The sequence below is a fragment of the Eulemur rufifrons genome, chromosome 6 (assembly GCF_041146395.1).
Source record: "Eulemur rufifrons isolate Redbay chromosome 6, OSU_ERuf_1, whole genome shotgun sequence".
Lineage (NCBI taxonomy): Eukaryota > Metazoa > Chordata > Mammalia > Primates > Lemuridae > Eulemur > Eulemur rufifrons.
In genome coordinates this window covers 30452980-30470981 of record NC_090988.1, presented here as the reverse complement: position 1 = coordinate 30470981, position 18002 = coordinate 30452980, and the positions used below count along the sequence as shown (strand labels likewise).

The 18002-nt window shown below is 41.9% G+C and overlaps 1 protein-coding gene across 1 annotated transcript in view; it reads right to left on the bottom strand.

Moving 5' to 3' along the window:
* Positions 1-3591, bottom strand: part of TMEM123 (transmembrane protein 123) — a 48652-nt gene extending 45061 nt beyond the window's left edge. Inside the window, exons 1-3 of the mRNA XM_069470473.1 lie at positions 3485-3591; positions 3023-3047; positions 964-1654 (exon numbers count right to left, since the gene is read on the bottom strand). Coding sequence (XP_069326574.1) covers positions 964-1654; positions 3023-3047; positions 3485-3591 — 823 coding nt within the window. The remainder of the gene's footprint in view (positions 1-963; positions 1655-3022; positions 3048-3484) is intronic.
* Positions 3592-18002: the final 14411 nt, after the last annotated feature.

Genomic DNA, 18002 nt, shown 5'->3' with positions numbered 1-18002 from the left:
TGGGTCACTTAAAGTAACTTATTCTACTTTACTGACCATTACCCAGTGACCCAACTTTTATAATAGTTGACAAAGGAAAACAGGATTTCCCCAGCAAATCCCAGCTTCCTGGCCTCATCCAAAAAGGACTTTCAAAAAGTCTCCAGAGGGCCTAGGGCCTAAAGGGAAACAAACTTCCCCGTACCCAGAAGTGTCAGCATCACTTTGTTAGGACCTTACTGACGACGTCGTGGGCTTCTCCAGATTGTGCAGCTGTGACCTTAAGGCTGCACAGCTGACGCACGCCAGGCCGGTGTTCAGGACACAGGAGAGGCGAGGGCGCCCCCCACCCGAGGACAAGCCTCACCTGCGCCGCGAGGGCAGGGCGCGCTTCCTAAACGCTCCCAACTAGCTACGTCAGCCCCGAAGACGAACTTTAAGGGTCCGGGGCACCTAACAACTGTAAGTCATTTGGTTAATATTGCACAATTCGACGATGAAATGCTGGGGAAACGCCTGAACAGTCCCCAACTAACGGGGAGACATGCTTCCACAGGGCTCGGTAGACATATTTTTCAAACCACCTAATCTTGTTTACAAACGGAAGCCCTGGGTAAATTCTAACCCACAAGAAACATTAACCCGAGGGAAAGGCTACAAAAAGAACTTGAGCCCTCCGCTGAAGGCCCGCCCTTCGGGTAACTCAACAGGTTATACGCACCCCTCCCGGCCTGCGCCCGCCGCTTCCAGAAAAAAGAGGGGCCTGGCCCGGCAATTTCGTCAGCAGGCGGCCCCAGGGCAAGTGGGAGACCGGTCCAAGCCTCAGTTTCCCCAACCCCATCCCGTCACCTCCGGGTCTGCCCCGTGCGTTCAGTTCGGCCAGAGACACGCAGAACTTTCCGTGCGAAATCGCAACTTGGAAAGCCAAGCCTCGGCAGCGCGCTTCCTCCCAGGACAGAACAGGCGACCCCCGCAGCCACTTACCCGATGGGTCTGAGGGGTCCGTGGCGGCCCCAAGCAGCGCTAGCACCTGCAGCGTCCCCAGGAGCAGCGCGGCCCAGGCACCTCGCGAGCCGAGTCCCATTGTTCCGAGGGCAGGACGCGGCGGCCTCGTGGGTCCCCAACGGAGGTGGCAACAGCGGCCCTTCTGCGCACTCCAAGCCGCTGCGCGTCCCCTTCCGCCGCGCACTTCTCGCCGCCCCGCCGCCTGCCCCCCGATTGACCAAATAGGGCGCAGGAGCGGGGCCTGGAAGGGGCGTCGCGCGCGGAGACGGGGCGGCGGGACCGGGCGGGGCTGGGACCGAGGGCGGGGCTTGCAGCTCCGGGCGTGGCGACTCTGCTCCCGGCTCTCCCCGCCCGGCGCGCGCCCGGGGACCCCAGAACCCGCGAGCCGTTGCCTTTCTCTTCGGAAATGGCAGTTTAGTTGTCCTGGATGAAAGCGAGCGCCACCGCCTCTCCGAATACAGAGCACGCCGGGCTTCGCTGGGCCCGGAAGGAAGTCTTTGAAGAGTAGTTTGGGGGGTGGGGGGGACAGGGGCGCGTGCGACTCAGGGCGAGGGGGAGGAGTTGCAGGCGGGGCCCGCAGAGGAGGGAGGTCGAGGGGAGAAACTTGAGCGGATGGGATTCCCTCTGGGGAGTCCTGGGTAGTGGGAGCTTGCCCCCCGGATGACCCAGGCTAAGCGGCCAGGGGAGAAGAACGGCTCGACAGATTTGTTTTTGAAGTTCAAACGTGAAACATGTACGATCTCCATACCCCAGTTGTACCTCATCTTCTCCACGGGTTCCCTCTATCCCCAGATAAAGACACACCCCGTTCCCGTGCCGAAAGAGAGGAGTGGAGTGGGCGGGTGGGCGTGCGCTGGAGTTGGTAGCTGTTCGCACTGAAGTACGGGAGAGGCACCGAGGCCCGGGGCGCATAAATCTAACCCAGCCCCTTCTCTCCTTGGGGTCTGCTCTCCCAGTTGGATGCAATATCCTGTTTTTAACAGTTTTTGGCTAAGTCTGTCTTAAGCCCTTGGGCCAATGCTTATTCGTCTTGACTTCCAGTGCTTGTAAAGTCTGTATTTTGATTTTGCTCAGAACTCTGAAGTGACAGCAACCTGAGGCTGATGCCAGAGAACAATAAACATTGACTCTCGGTTTGGGTGGGAACCCTCAGCTAAGGTGGAAGGCTGAAGGATCCAGGGCAAAATCACCGTGAATCTCCACCTGCAAAGCTCTTAATGTTACAGATCTTTGGCACCTGACCCAGATTTAATGCTATAAAGGCCACATTGCATTTAAGTTCTCAAAACTATGTTATGAGAGGGAATGCTTTCTAATCTCGGGCACATCATCAATATGGACTAATCATAAAGATTGGGGCAATCTGTCTTAAATTTACAAAGACTCCCGTCTGTGGATTCAGTCAGCCAACTGCAAATACTTAACAGCATCTACCATGGGCAGAAAGCAAGCACTGCATATTTACGTTTTGATTGCTGTAGTGGGAAATCTGGTTTAGCGGTAAACTATTCTGGTGACTACCTACCCCATTATCCAAGCATTTCACAATCCAGGCTCAACCTGTCTTTCCAACCTTGGTTCTTCTGCCAATGGACAAGGGTGCTCTTTGGTTCCTAGCATCTGCATACATTATTTTTTCTCTCTGAAATGCCTCCCCCATTCTCCACTAGCCCACAGCTTAACACTTCCTTTATAAGGCTCAGTGTACATGGACCCTGAGACTCGGGGGTGGAATAAGAGGTCTGAATGTTTGTGTCATCCCCGAATTCATGTGTTGAAACCTAATCCCCAATGTGATGGTATTAAACGGTGGGGCCTTTGGGAGGTGATTAGGTTCCTAATGGATGGGATTCCTGCCCTTACAAAAGAAGTCTTCAGGAACTTGTTTGCCCCTTTTGCCATGTGAGGACACAGCAACAAGGTGCCATCTATAAAGCAGAGAGCTCTCATCAGGCACCGAATCTGTTGGCACCTTGATCTTGGACTCCCCAGCCCCTAAAATTGTGACAATAAATTTCTGTTGTTTATAAATAATTACCTTGTCGAAGGTATTTTTGTTATAGCTACAGGAACAGAAAACAGTATGGAAGACAAGATATCCACTTGACAATTTTTCCTTGGACTCACCTTGATAGAGACACCCTCAGATCTCTGCCATCTGATTGCCACACCACAGCGTGAGTAGGTGTGCCCAGCATTGCTTTGATAGTAACAGCTCAATACTATGGGTTGGCCATGTTTTCTCTAGTCTGAGGAGAGAGGAAAGGACGAGGAACAGTGTCCTTTCTGCCCTCTTAGGAACTCTAATGGGAGGTTTGCCCCCCTGGGAGAAGATATAGCCCCAGTGTGTCTTAGGCTCAGCCCCCATCAATGTGCCAGCATTTTGCTTTGGTTATTTGAAAGTTTAAAAGAACAGCAGGTGCAGCCCTTGGCTGCCTAGGTCTCCCTCTCTCCAGCCTTGTGTTTGGATCCCTGTCTATAAACTCACCAGATCACTCACAGTTCTCCAAACACGCCAGGACCTTCCCACACCCTGTGCTTTTGCTCTTGTTCTTCCCTTTGCCCAAGATGCCTTCTGATCTTTTCTTGCAGGCAGTTTTCACTCATTTCTCAAGATTCCGTTCATATTTCATCTTCTCCCCAACTATCTAGGCAGATTTTACCGTTCTAATCACTGTACTCATACTTGTATCAGCTTGGTCTCCTCACTTCTACCATCATTCTCTATGATCTGTTCTCCACACAGCAGCCAGCGTGATCCTTTTAAAATACAAGTCAGATCATGCCATTCCCCTGCCACCTTCCAGAGTCCAAAACCATGACCTGCAAGGCCTTTGTGTCATGGGCCTTGGCTGCCCTTCCCTCCTCACTTTCTATCTTCATTCCTTCTTCACTTGCTGAGTTCCAGCATCCTTGTGGTGAGTTAGAGATGCCAAGTCAGCATCCATCGCAGAGCCTGTACAATGGCTGCTCCCTCACACTGGGTTTCTGCTCATCTCAGAAATGCCTTTCTTGGCCAGGCGAAGTGGCTCACGCCTGTAATCCTAGCACTCTGAGCTACTTGGGAGCCTGAGGCAGTAGGATCGCTTAAGCCCAGGAGTTTGAGGTTGCTGTGAGCTAGGCTGATGCTACGGCACTCACTCTAGCCTGGGCAACAAAATGAGACTCTGTCTCAAAAAAAAAAAAAAAAAAAAAAAAAAAAAAAAAAAAATCAAACACATTGCAAAAAAAAATTAAAAAAAAAAAAAAAGAAATGCCTTTCTTGAAATTTCTCATTTACAGCTCTACTTGTCTATATGGCATCTAGCACTATCCATCATTATGCTCATTTATATGTTTTTATTTGTCTCTTCTACAAGGATAGAAGTTCCATGAAAACAAAAGACTGTATATTTTTGGTCTAGCTCCTATCACATGTTGCTGCAGTTCACTGGACAGTTGTCATGTAAATCACTTTCTTGTTTTAGAACTCAGATTTGCAGCCTCCCTTGCAATTGGGCTCAAGAGTGTGATCTAGGCTCTACCAATCAGGCTCATCTTCATGAAACTTAAATTCAGGTATAAGCAACCAGAGGAAATAGGCTGTGTGTGGAGCTTCCAGTCCTCCTGTTATAGCCTGCTGTATGAACAGAAGCAGCGGGGGCTGGCTTTGTTGACAGTGTTAGCACAACTTGTGAGAAGCACTAGTTTCTCAAGGGTTGCAAGATTGAATTTCTGATGCAGAAGTGGCTGGGTGGAGAGCTGCAAGGGAGATGGTTTCCTCATTGGGCTAGTTCTGCAGTGGTGTTTTGCATTATTCCTGGAGGCTTGGCCTCATTCCTGAATCTCTATGCCTTCCAACAATCCTGAGAGCTACTCAATATCTTCAATACACTCCTTTTCTGCTACATCAGCAAGAGTCAGTAGCTTTTGTTTTTCACAACTAAGGATCTTGACTTTATGTGATTGTCTGTCTTTTTACCCTAGTGGGCTACAATCTCCATCATATGATTTACCAACTATTTATTGAGTGCTTGCTATGTGATAGACAATGTCCTCACAGAGCTCATTGTCTAGTGGCAGGGCAGATACACAGACAGTTACACTAGAGTGTGATAAATGCTATCTATGATGGGACAATGGGAAAGCACACATTAGAGTCATGGTCTATGTCTTCATCTTTGTGCCAGAGGGTCTAACACATTTCTCATCATATAGAAGGCATTTAATTTATATTTGTAGAATGAGTTTTGGGTGGAGATAAACAGCACAGCAAAATACAGGTACTCTTCTCTCTCAATGATGTTCTCTTCTTATCCATCCCGTGATTTCTGTATGTCTGAGTCTTTGACTTAGGGTCACCAGAGGGTGGATCAGAGGTTGGAATCACCATTCATTTACTCAATCAGTCAATATTTATTTATTGAACATTTGGCATGTACCAGGCACTGTGCTAGGTGATGGGAAACAACAAGGAATAACACATATCTACCTACCTTCTAAAAAGGTAGACCCCAGTGAGTGGTTTAAAATTGAGTTGGTTTCTATTCATAGAGCCAGAAAGTAGAATGGTGATTGCCAAGGCTTGGGAAGTAGGGGGAAAGGAGAGTTTTGTTTAGTGGGTACAGAGTTTTAATTTTGCAAGATGAAAAGAGTTATGAAGATGGGTGATGGTGAAGGTTACATGACAGTGTGAATGTACACAACACTACTGGACTGTACACTTAAAAATGGGTAAGATGGAAAATTTTGTTATGTGTATTTTGCCACAATGAAAAATTAAACCCCTCCAAAAGAACCACATATGAATAATACATTTTGAAATATTGATAAGAAAAAAAAAGTGAGTTGGTTGCTAGGTGAAAATGGCAAAAACTGCTTGTGTTATGATTGCACAGAGGATATACAGATTTTGTGTTTCCCAAGTGAAACTTACTTGTGTCCCACAATAAATTTTTATTTGTTTAAAAAGAAACAGGTGACAGAAGAAGGCTCATCTGGTTTGACGTCCACAGATAATTACCTTCTAGCTATGTATAAATCAGTCTGTTAATAAATCAATATTTGCATGAGCAAAGAATCAGAATCTGCCTGGCTTTGAGACTGAAATAGCTGGCTTTGAGACTGTAAATAAAGAAAGGCAGTGGAGAAATTTAACAAAAGAGTGTAAATTGGCCTGTGTCCATTTCCCCATTTCTGCCAATTTCCTGTCAACTCCCATTTTAGCAGATTGACAGCATGTTATAAACTGCGATTAAGTCTTCACAATGAAAGCTGATTTGTTGGGCTTCTGCCCCATTCCCAAACCTCTGCCTCCTTTCCTACCTCTGTTTGCTAGAGCCCCGATTTTTCTTACACTTTCTTCTTCCCTCTCCTTTTAGTTTTTCCTTCTTGCTTCTTCCTTCAGAGAACAAACTGCAGCCAGACTCTGCATCTATATAATTAATTGAAAAGAATTTATTGGGTATCTAGTTTGGGTTCAAAACTGTACAGAATTCTCAGATTGTCAAGAGCAAAAGTAAAAACAAGCAAAACTAAAGATAAACAAAAAATAAGCAGAGAACAATGAACTCCTACACAGTTGGATTTTCCTCTTGAAACAAGGAGGTCAGAAATGAAAGAGTTCTGGGTGGACTGAAGTTTTTAAGGATGACTTCTTAAGAAAGGAGTGGGGAGCTGTGTCTGAATCCGAAGGATTTGGCTGAGTAAGAGATGGTGATGTGAGTTTTCAGTTCTAGGCAGGAGTATGTTGTAGGAAGATGAGAGAGCCAAGTTCAGAGGTTTCATGTGGTGGGCATAGGGAAACCCCATGGGCCATTCCATTGTTAAATCCCAAGTTGTTTACCAGCTCCTACTTTGACTCTTTTTGTTTCTTCTCTGTAGGAGACTACAGGAATTCAGCCTATTTTTCTTTCCTGTTTAAAGTCACTGCTATTTACCCCCATCCTTTGGTGTTCTTATTTCTTCAAGCCTAAATACAGAGTTAGTTTCAAGTCCCCAGGCTGTTCTTTCTTGCTGCCTCTGAACATAAGCACTTTCCAAAGCAAGGGTTTCATTGCCAAGCATGACAGAGAAACTGACACAAAGATAAAATACCTAGTATGGAGAAGTTAAAAAATATTGAAATAAAGTTGTTAGAATCTTAATCCCTGATCAGTAGTTCTTGTGTTTCATCTATGAAATGAGGGAGTAGAGTTTACTATTCTATTCATTAAACAAAAGTTTGAGCAGTTGAACACACACAGAAGAAACAGAAGTAAATATTGTACCAACAAAACACAGTGATTTGATAGAGAACAAATGGGTAGCTACCTTAGAATAAAGTAGTTAGGAAAGTCCTTTCTCGTAGGTAACAGTTAAACCGAGTCCCTTAAAAGGAGCCAGGTGAAAACCAGGGGAAGTACATTTCGCCCAGTTTGGTGTGTTGGGGGAACAGAAAGCAAGCCAGCGTGTCTGCAACTTAGTAAAGGCAGAGATGTACAAGGTGACTGCTGGCGCTTGTCAAGTGAGGAATTAGATTTTGTTTTAATTATGGTGGAAACCCATTTGAGAGTTGGCAAGTGACGTTATGATTTATATTTTTAAAAAAGATCACACCAGCTGCTATAGAGAGGAACAAGAGTAAAAACAGGGAGACCAGTTAGGAAGCTATTGTTTGATGGCTTCAACTAGGGTAGAAGTGGTGAAAACGGAAAAAGTGAATGGATTTAGAATGCGGATTGAGGGGTAGAGTCAATCAGATATGGTAGTTGAGGGAAAGAGAAACGAAGGCTGACTCCTAGGTTTGTGGTTCCAGCAATTGAATGGTAGCTCCACATTCCATATCCTGGGATCTTCACACACGCTTTTTGAATTCTGTCCTACTGTCCTTCTGTCATTTCAGAATCTCTCATAGCAGCCTCCATCAAGAATGCACGTAGATATAGCCAAGGTGAAATAAAAAGTTTCTATGGTTATCTATTGGTATCTACGTAGGCAAGGGGGAACTAAGTGGTATCCGGTATCACCTAAGTTTACTCTCAGCCACAAGTAATGCACTTTGGGTATTACTTAGACTGAGGGAAGAGAGGAAATAAGAAATATAGCTAACTGGAGAAAACTAGTTTTTGGAAGGTCATTATAATGTTAGAGAAATAAAACAGGCATTCCAACAAAAGTCCCCTCTGTACCAATACAGAAGAGAGAGAGAGAACATAATTTTATTAATTAATTAATTAATTAATTTTTTTTTTTTTTGAGACAGAGTCTGTCTCCCCGGCTAGAGTACAGTGGCATCATTATAGCTCACTGCAACCTCAAATCCCTGCACTCAAGTGATCCTCCTGCCTCAGCCTTCCAAGTAGCTGGAACCACAGGCATATGTCACTGCACCCGGCTAATTTTTTTTCTAAGTGTGCTTACTATGATGAATGTGCCATTCTTATAGGAGAGAGCTAACATATTAACATATGCACGTAAGTATAAGCATATATGTGTAGTTATTTCTTCTTCTTTTTTTTTTTTTTGTTTGTTTTTTGAGACAGACTCTTGCTTTGTTGCCCGGGCTAGAGTGAGTGCCGTGGCGTCAGCCTAGCTCACAGCAACCTCAAACTCCTGGGCTTAAGCGATCCTACTGCCTCAGCCTCCTGAGTAGCTGGGACCACAGGCATGCGCCACCATGCCCGGCTAATTTTTTCTATATATATTTTAGTTGGCCAGATAATTTCTTTCTATTTTTTTTTTTAGTAGAGACGGGGGTCTCGCTCTTGCTCAGGCTGGTCTCGAACTCCTGACCTCGAGCGATCCACCTGCCTTGGCCTCCCAGAGTGCTAGGATTACAGGCGTGAGCCACTGCGCCTGGCCTTATAGTTATTTCTATATCTTCACATATATTCATATTTTCATACTGATATTTCCAATTTTTATCCAATTAGAGTATATACATTCTAGTTATTGCTATTTCCATATTTGTACCTCCTCAACAGTGAGAAAACTAGCATCCATTATTCTCTTTTTCCTCTCTCAAATTTCAAAATATTATTTAATAGCAGAGTTGGGGTCTTGCTCTTGCTCAGGCTGGTCTCAAACTCCCAAGCTCAAGTGATCCTCCCACCTCGGCCTCCTATAGTGCTAGGATAACAGGCCCATAATTTTAATATTGGGTAAGCATTATCAGAGATAGCATGCATGTAAGATAACACAAAGTGACTACAAAGTCTGAGATTTCTACACAAACTTGCACAGAAAAGGAGAGAACAATTAAAATTTATCTCTATGAGAGACAAGAGGATGTACTTTGTGATGTCTCATTATACCTATGAGAGATCTTTGAGCAAATTCCAGAGGTGTTTACAGTTTCAAGGGTCAGAAGGCCCTTGCATTGTAAAATCAAAGAGTCAGAACAATTTCATCAGGACTATTATGTTCTCAAAATGAAAATCTTAAAAAGGGGAAGGTGGGTAAGCAGTAGCCTCCCTCCACAAAGAAAATGTCATCGTTTTACCCTTATAATTGCCATATTTTTTCCGAAGGCCTTTCATGTAGCCCACCCCAAAGAAATAATATATCAAAATTTCATCACGTAATGAGAATAAAAGAAAGGATATTACACCATAAGCATTTGTGATCTTCTCCCATCTTCTCCCTTCCTTCTCCCTGCAGCCCTGTCTCCTGTGTTTCCTTCCAAGAGAGGGGCTGAGTGTGCCAACTCCATTTCTGAGGGTTCATGATACAGAATGAAGCCTGAGGAGGGAAGGGCTGAGCTGAAGAAACAAGAATGCCTGCCAAGGTTCAGCAAAGCTCTGTGATTTACTGGTATGAAGGAAGGAGAAATAAAAGTTGAAGGAAAGGTGAAGAAAAGCAAAACCAAGAATCACAAGGGATCAAATTTAGAGTGAATTTTGGGTGGAGATTTTGAGGCTGGGGCTTTAAGTCAGCTGTGGACTTGAGACATATTGAAGCAAGACGAGTGAGGGGGAGAAAAAAAAGCTAACAGGAATGGGCCAAGGGGGTTTTAAGAAATATTATTATGGGTTACAAGTTGAATTCTCTTTAATATTCTTCAACCAATGGACGTAAAGACTCAAATGACTTTGAAATGACCTTCAATTACTAAACCAAGTTTCTAGGAACGTGAAGCCCTGCCACGACTGGGCCCTGCAGGGCCTGAGGTGGGTTACCTTTTATGAAGAGTGTAAGGGGTGTTAACCTTGAAGATGAAATCAGTAAAAATCATCCAAAAGTTCTTTACTGAGCACCTCCTATATTTGCAGTATTGTATGAAGCATGAAACAAGAAACAGAATAGTATAATGCGTGGCCATGCCCCTGAAGCTTTTATATTTAGATAAATGATACATTTCCACATGGACAGGTAAGTAATAACACACCACTGAAAGGGGTATCACAGGACTATGAGAGCTGTAAGTTTGAAGGAGCACTAAATGTACGGTGGATTCTTTGCTAGAACTTAATATCTCTTTTCCTTATTCTGTTTTTAAACTTAACCCCCAAATTGTAATAATTTTCTTAAGCTTTAAGATTCTATAATTCCAACTACATATACCAAACAAAACACCACTCTTAGAAGAAAAGACTGAAAAAAAAGGCATATAGAGATTAATAGTTATTTTTCTGGTTAACTGTTCTCTGGGTGATCTTATTTTTTTTTCCTTTCCACTTTTCTGAGTTTTCTAATTTTTCTAAAATGAATATGTATTGCATTTCAAGGAATATTTTAAAAAGTCATTATTTTAGAATTGTAGGTCTAATGATGATAAAAAATGTCTCTATGACTATTCTTCAATTAGGTACTAGGCTAAAGACAAGTGTGATTTAATATTGTCTTAGAGCCTAGACCTAAGGAAGAAAAAGAATAAAATAAAACAAAATTTTCTCCAGGATGGAGAGCAAAACCTAGAACTTACTCAAGTTCTTTCCCCCAAATATATCAAGTGTAATGACACCAGACCAATCTGGTTTAACTTTTATTTAACAAAGTTGTGAGTTATTTTTCAGTTTGGTCCCCCACCGCCCACCCCAGATTGAAAGTCATATAACCTGACCATGCCCAGAAGAACCAAGCAGGCAGCCATAGGTGGAACCAAAGTGCTTGGGCCAAGGAGCAGGAACTGAATTAAGAAGTGGACACGGGGTGGTAGGATCCAGGATCCAATCAGATTGAGCCCTGGCATCACCCCGTGGCAGGATCCAGTTAGAGTATATTTCCTGGCATTATGCCATCATGAGATCCTATCATCAGATCATGCCTCATTATCCCCTAACTATAAAACCAGACCAATCCCCTTGTTCAGGGACACACTGCTTTGGGAACTATACTTAGTATGCTCCTTACTTGTGCCGAGTAACAAAAAAGCCCTTGCTATAATCAACTTAGCTGTGTCTATTGACTCAATTCCAGCCAAGCGAATGAACCCTTCTGTTTGAGAGTTAACACAAGTGATCTATTTCCAATGACCCAGTTTTTGTGTAGATATTCCTGCCATTTGCCTGATCATCTGATTTAAATCTTTGTGAAGTTAACCTTGGAAAGAGGGCTGTATTGGAAGTCAAGATATCTGGTTTCTGATGTCAGCTGTGCAGCTGACTTCCTGTGTGTGTGGTCAAGCCATCTAACCAGTTTTGCCCTTGGGTTCTTCATCTTAAAAATGGGGGATTTATACGCATTGCTGGTGGGAATATAAAATGGTGCAACCACTGTGGAATACAGTTTGGTTCCTCAAAAAGTTAAATATAGAATTAGCACATTACCAAGTAATTTTCCTCCTAGCTATAAACCCAAAAGAATCACAAACAGGGACTCAAACAGATACTTGTATAACAAGTGCCCTTAACATTATCCACAATACCCAGAAGGTAGAAACAACCCAAGTGTCTGTTAATTCAAATAATAAGTGATAGAAAATGAGAGTCACACTCAGTTTAGTTTTATTGAGCCAAGATTGTGAGAATGTGCCCGGGAAAAACACAGCCCACAAAGTATCTGTTGTGGACTGGGTTCTCCATAGATGGGGCTGAGAACATCGCATTTAAAGGAAAAAAAGGGAGTGCACAGAAAAAGGGAGGGGTGAAGGAGGTGAGCAGTGAGACAATTGATGGTATTCTTGTGAAGTTCTGTTCTGTGCTCAGTGAATCTACATAGTGAACATTCAAAAAGCGGGTAGTCAATGTTGTGATCTTCTTAGCATGGACAGAACAGTGATCATATCTCTTCCTTGGTTTGCATCTGTGGCGACAAGCTTGTAATGGACATTTAAAAGTTTATTTAGGCTATGGTCCTAAGGTTACAATTGACATGCACTTATTTTATAGGCCTGCATAGCCTGAAGGCTTTTTTTTTTTTAAGCTGAACGAAATAAGAAGCATTTTACCCCAGATACATTTCTATGACATACTTTGAGATGGTTGCGGGGAAAGAGGAGTAATGGTGCAAAGCTGTCTAGGTGGGGAGGCTGGGAGAGATTTGCTTCTGGAGAGAATCTCAGTTAAATGTAGCCAGGCCCTGTCTATTTAACTGGGACAGGCTTGCTCTGTGTCTGACGCCCTTAATATGAGAATATTTCCATTTCCCTGAGGGTTGTTATCCTGAGGCTTATCTGCATAACAGACCACCTTTCTTTCTCTCTCCCATACACTGTTCACCTAAAAACAAAACAAAAATCCCTGTTTAGTCATTTTCCAAGCTCCTTCATTTCTTAAAAGAGAATTCTTATACCTCATTGGGGAGAGGATGGGAGTGCTTGTATGACTCAGTTCTCAAGCTTTTTTCTCCCCTTTGGCATGATGAATTTTGGGGGCTTGCTGAGATTATTATTTTTCCTTTACATCAAAAGTTGAGTGGATAAGCAAATGTCGTACTCACATACAATGGAATAGTATTTAACCATGAAAAATGAAGTTCTGATACATGCTACAACATGAATGAACCTTGAAAACATTATGCTAAGTGAAATAAGCCAGACACAAAAGGAGAAATATTGAATCCTTCCATTTATGTGAAGTGGCTAGGATAAGCAAAGTCACGGAAACAAAAAGTACATAGAGGTTACCAGGGACTGGTGGAGGCAGAGGTGTGAGGAGTCATTGCTTAATGGGTACGGAGCTTCTGTTTTGGGTGATGGCTGTACAACATTGCGATTGTAATTAATGCCACTGAATTGTATACTTAAAATTGGTTAAAATGGCAAATTTTGTTTTTTATATATATACATATTTTGCCACCATAAAAAAATGAGAGATTTAATTAGATCTTTCTAAAATATCTTTGAACTCTAATATTCTATTATGTCATGGGCAAAGGACTAGTGGAAGAAGAAGGAACTGATCTGGGTCTTAAAGGATATCTTAGAATTTGTCCACTAGAAATCTGCAAAGATGGCAAAACCCAAAGACAACATATGGGAGGCTGTAGGCCAAATCCAGGTGGGAGATGAGTTTTGTTTGGCTTTTGCAGTATTTATCAACACAGCACTTAGGTTTTTAAAAAATTAGTTGTTAAAATTTCAAACCTGGGAGTATTGATATAAAAATTCTGATTTCTGGTTTCTCTTGAAATGCGGAACGATCTGGTAATGCCAGGCCCATGCCCTCAGCTGGAGTCATGAAATAGGTGCTCCCTTTAGGCAGTGTGTGAATTCTCCACACAGTCGCTAGGGTTCTTATTGTCTTATTCCCAGCTGGCCTCATTAATTCCTGGTACTTGCATTTGAATTTGTGGCCCCTAGCATAAAACAATGATCAGCCAGATTGTTTTTGAGAGCCCTGTGTCAGGGTTGTCAATTTCTCTAAAGTGTGAAAGAAATTTCTTTTTCTTTTAGTTCCTTTCTTACCTCATCTACAATATAAAAACGACTGTTCTGTGCTACCACACAGGGCTTCAGATTTCTGTGACTGTCACAAATATGTGTGAATAATTTTGTGAGCACAGAGTTCTAAGGAATGCTTCGAGATTATTCATGCATGCAGCTCCTGAAGTTGGACCACTGTTTCCTAGAATATTTAATTAAACATTTTATAACTACTTTCAAGATCTCTAATTCTGTTGGTCTTATTTTTCATTTCAAAAAAAGTCAAAAGTATTACATTAGGATTGAAAAAAGTTTAAACAATATACAGAAGAACATAAAGTAAAAAGAAAACGTACTTCCTGTTTTACCTCCCCAGGGGTATCCACAGTTAGCACTCGGGTATTTTCCTATCCAGACCTTTGTTTTTGTTCATGTGTTTGTTTTAATTTTTGCACAGACCGGTATATAGAAATTTGAATATGTATTTATATGAACATAGAAACATAGAACATGTTTTTTTCTCCCACAATGAAGGACTTTTAACATACTGCTTTGCAACTTGCTTTTTAAAATTTGACAATATATCATAATTATTATTCCATATATAATCAAATAGAGATGCTTCATTGTGGTGGCTTTGTAGCATTCAGAGTGTGGGTGTAATTTATTTATTTTTTATTTTATTTTTTTTTTGAGACAGAGTCTCACTCTGTTGCCCGGGCTAGAGTGAGTGCCGTGGCATCAGCCTAGCTCACAGCAACCTCAAACTCCTGGGCTCAAGTGATCCTACTGCCTCAGCCTCCCGAGTAGCTGGGACTAGACTACCGGCATGTGCCACCGTGCCCGGCTACTTTTTTCTACATATATATTTTAGTTGGTCAGATAATTTCTTTCTGTTTTTAGTAGAGACGGAGTCTCGCTCTTGCTCAGGCTGGTCTTGAACTCCTGAGCTCAAACAATCCACCCGGCTCGGCCTCCCAGAGTGCTAGCATTACAGGCGTGAGCCACCGCGCCTGGCCTGTAATTTATTTAAACATCTCATTTTTGACAGATATTTTGGTTATCTCTGATTTCTATGAATATGAATTTAATGGCACTGTGGATATCCTTGAGCATATCTTGGCAATGTGGAAAAAAATAGATCTAAGGAGTAGATTCTTAGAAATGGGATTGTTTAGTTAAGAAAGGTGTGCTTTATTTATTATTTATTTATTATTTTCAATTGAGCTAGCACATTTTATCATAACCATTTTGAAACTGTAACATTAAAGTTCTTTGCTCAATGTCCCTTGTCACCAAGCTTTTTGTTTCTGTTCACATTTTATTGTTGTAATCATACATGTCATATGTGAGTATACTAAGGTAAGTGATCATTTAAATAATAAAATATAGTCATATATGAATTTGCCAATTTTGAGGAGAAAAATGGATTCAATCTGGCTAATAAGTATGGAATAATTTTTTTCATCCTTTCCTAAAATAATTTATTAATGTCAGGAATTCTCATGATGATTGTAGGATACAGCCTGAAAAAAAAAAAAAAAAAGCTAGGGATTATTGTATTTGATCAAAGCTTTAACATGATATATGTAGATTTTTAAAATTTATTTTTGACTTTTCTTGTTTGTTTTCTTTTTTATTTTTATAGATTTTGGAAGTACAAGTACAATTTCATTACATGGATATATTGCCTAGTGGTGAAGTCTGGGCTTTTAGTGTAGCCATCACTAAAAATGTTCACCATCACTATTCAGTGGACATTGTACCCATTACATGATTTCTCATCCCTCATCCCCCTCCCACCGCCCCACCCTTCCGAGTCTCCAATGTCTATTATTCCAATCTCTGTGTCCATGTGTGCTCATTATTTAGCTCCCACTTATAAGTGAGAACATTCAGTATTTGATTGTTTCTGAGATATTAAAAATGTATGCTTTAAAGATTTGATCAGTATTAGAACATGTCCTTTAAATTTACCTTCCCATTCCTGCTAACACTGAACATTATCTTTCTGTTTGGTTTTTGCCAATGTGGTGGGCAAATGACAGTGTATCATTTAGTTTAATTTCCATTTCTCTTGTTATTAACTGAGATGGCACATCTTTGCTTATGTTTATTATCTATTTGTATTTCCTCTTCTGGGAATTATCTGTTTATATCCTTAGTTGCTTAACACATATAGAGCTGTGGACATGAAAATATGTAATCAGGAAATATATCTGTGTGTTTATATACTAAGAGATGTTTCAAAACCTCACTCCTAGCTTAGAGAGTATGTCCTCGTTCCTTCCTAGTGTGTCAGCTTCCTCTTGCTGTGGCTTATGTATATCAGAGTCAACTGTCAGACCAGCAACATTTGTTCTTTGCCCAGAACAACTAGCGGAGGGCATTGTATAATTTAAAGAGAAATTCAGAGGTCACTTATTGCTCTTTAGAAGGTCAGAGGGGAGTAATAGATATGAAACATGCATTGGAGCAAATACAACAGAAGTAGAATGAAAATCACTTGCCTTTGAGCAGTGCTTTGCTGTTTAAATTCTTTTGAGAAAGATGATGTGTACATAAGTAACTAAAATAATAGGTATAAAAGGTAAGTGCCAGGCCGGGCGCGGTGGCTCACGCCTGTAATCCTAGCACTCTGGGAGGCCGAGGCGGGAGGATCGCTCGAGGTCAGAAGTTCGAGACCAGCCTGAGCAAGAGCGAGACCCCCATCTCTACTAAAAATAGAAAGAAACTAGCTGGACAACTAAAAATATATATAGAAAAAATTAGCCGGGCATGGTGGCACATGCCTGTAGTCCCAGCTACTCGGGAGGCTGAGGCAGAAGGATCACTTGAGTCCAGGAGTTTGAGGTTGCTGTGAGCTGGGCTGACGCCACGGCACTCTAGCCCCGAGCAACAAAGTGAGACTCTGTCTCAAAACAAAAACAAAAACAAAAACAAAAACTTATTGATTCCTTTATTATCTAACTGTTACAACATTTCAAAGATAGGTATTGCCCACCCCACTATGCATTAGGGCTGTGCTAAGTAGTGGGGAGATAAAGTCGACCATGGCAAATTTTCTTCCTTGTAGAATTTAAAGTTTATCCACATGCTGGGATAAGTGCAGTACTTAGATACTTAGGTAGAATGCATCAGTACCCCAGTCTCAGAGACAGTATGTCAGGATTTGAATCTATTTCAAGGCTTCCTGATTTTCATTCTTTAATGAGGGTTAGCCTGCAAAAGATTTTCCACCAATTGCATGAGTCCACTGAGACAGAACACTCATACATATCAAGTTAATTGAACAGATTTATTACTCACAGATAAACAGCAAGGATAAATGAAAGCCTAGGATCCATGGTGAGCTGAAAACTGCCCAGGGTGGGTGGGGTCTCATCTGTACACACCCCAAGTCACATTGAAGCTAAGGGACCCTAAAAGTACTCCACCCTGGCCTTATATACTTCAGGTGCTACTGAGCTTGCTGAACTCAAGCATTGCAGAACATCCTGTTCTAGGAGGAGGAGGAAATAGCCCAACTATTCCAGACCCTTCCTCCTTATCTCAGAATGTTGCATTCTCCTTACATTTTATAAAAGAGTTGGGTTGGCCAGGGTCATGTGGGCACCCGTCCTCCTGCATAGCTTTGCTAGAAGGGACTTCCAGGTGGCCCGCTGGTGCCTGAGATCCAAGGGACTGGCGAGATGTGCTCAGTATGGGAAGGTAGTAATTCACATTCTCATTCAGGGCAGCATTGTTTTTAATTTACATTATATTTTATTGTACCTGTTCATAGAAGATGAGTATGCTTCAGCTGAAGGAGGGAGTTTTTCTGAGGCTAAAAATATTTTTTTCCTGGCTAAGCCAGTTAGTTCACATGACCCTCTGGAATATTAGAAAGGTGGTATGGCTCTAATGATGGGGGCATTATAATCGAATCTAGTTAGACACTTGTTATTAATACTTCTTTGAAGGTTCATATCATTCAAATGGCTTTGTTTTGTATTATCTTACTTTATTGCTTGCTGTAAATTGTAAATACAACAATTAACTGACCTAAGTGAGAACAATGTTCAATTTGCTGGATTTCTATATAAATATGAGTTTGTATTTCCCCCATATCAATTAACTCAGTTTATCTATAAAATAACAATAAAAACGTCTGACTTTAGGATTAAGGAAGCTGTGTAGTACAGTGGATGAACGCTATGGATAAGTGTTAGAGGGTAAGGCTTCTGGCCTCGTTTCTGCTACTTTTAAATGTGGA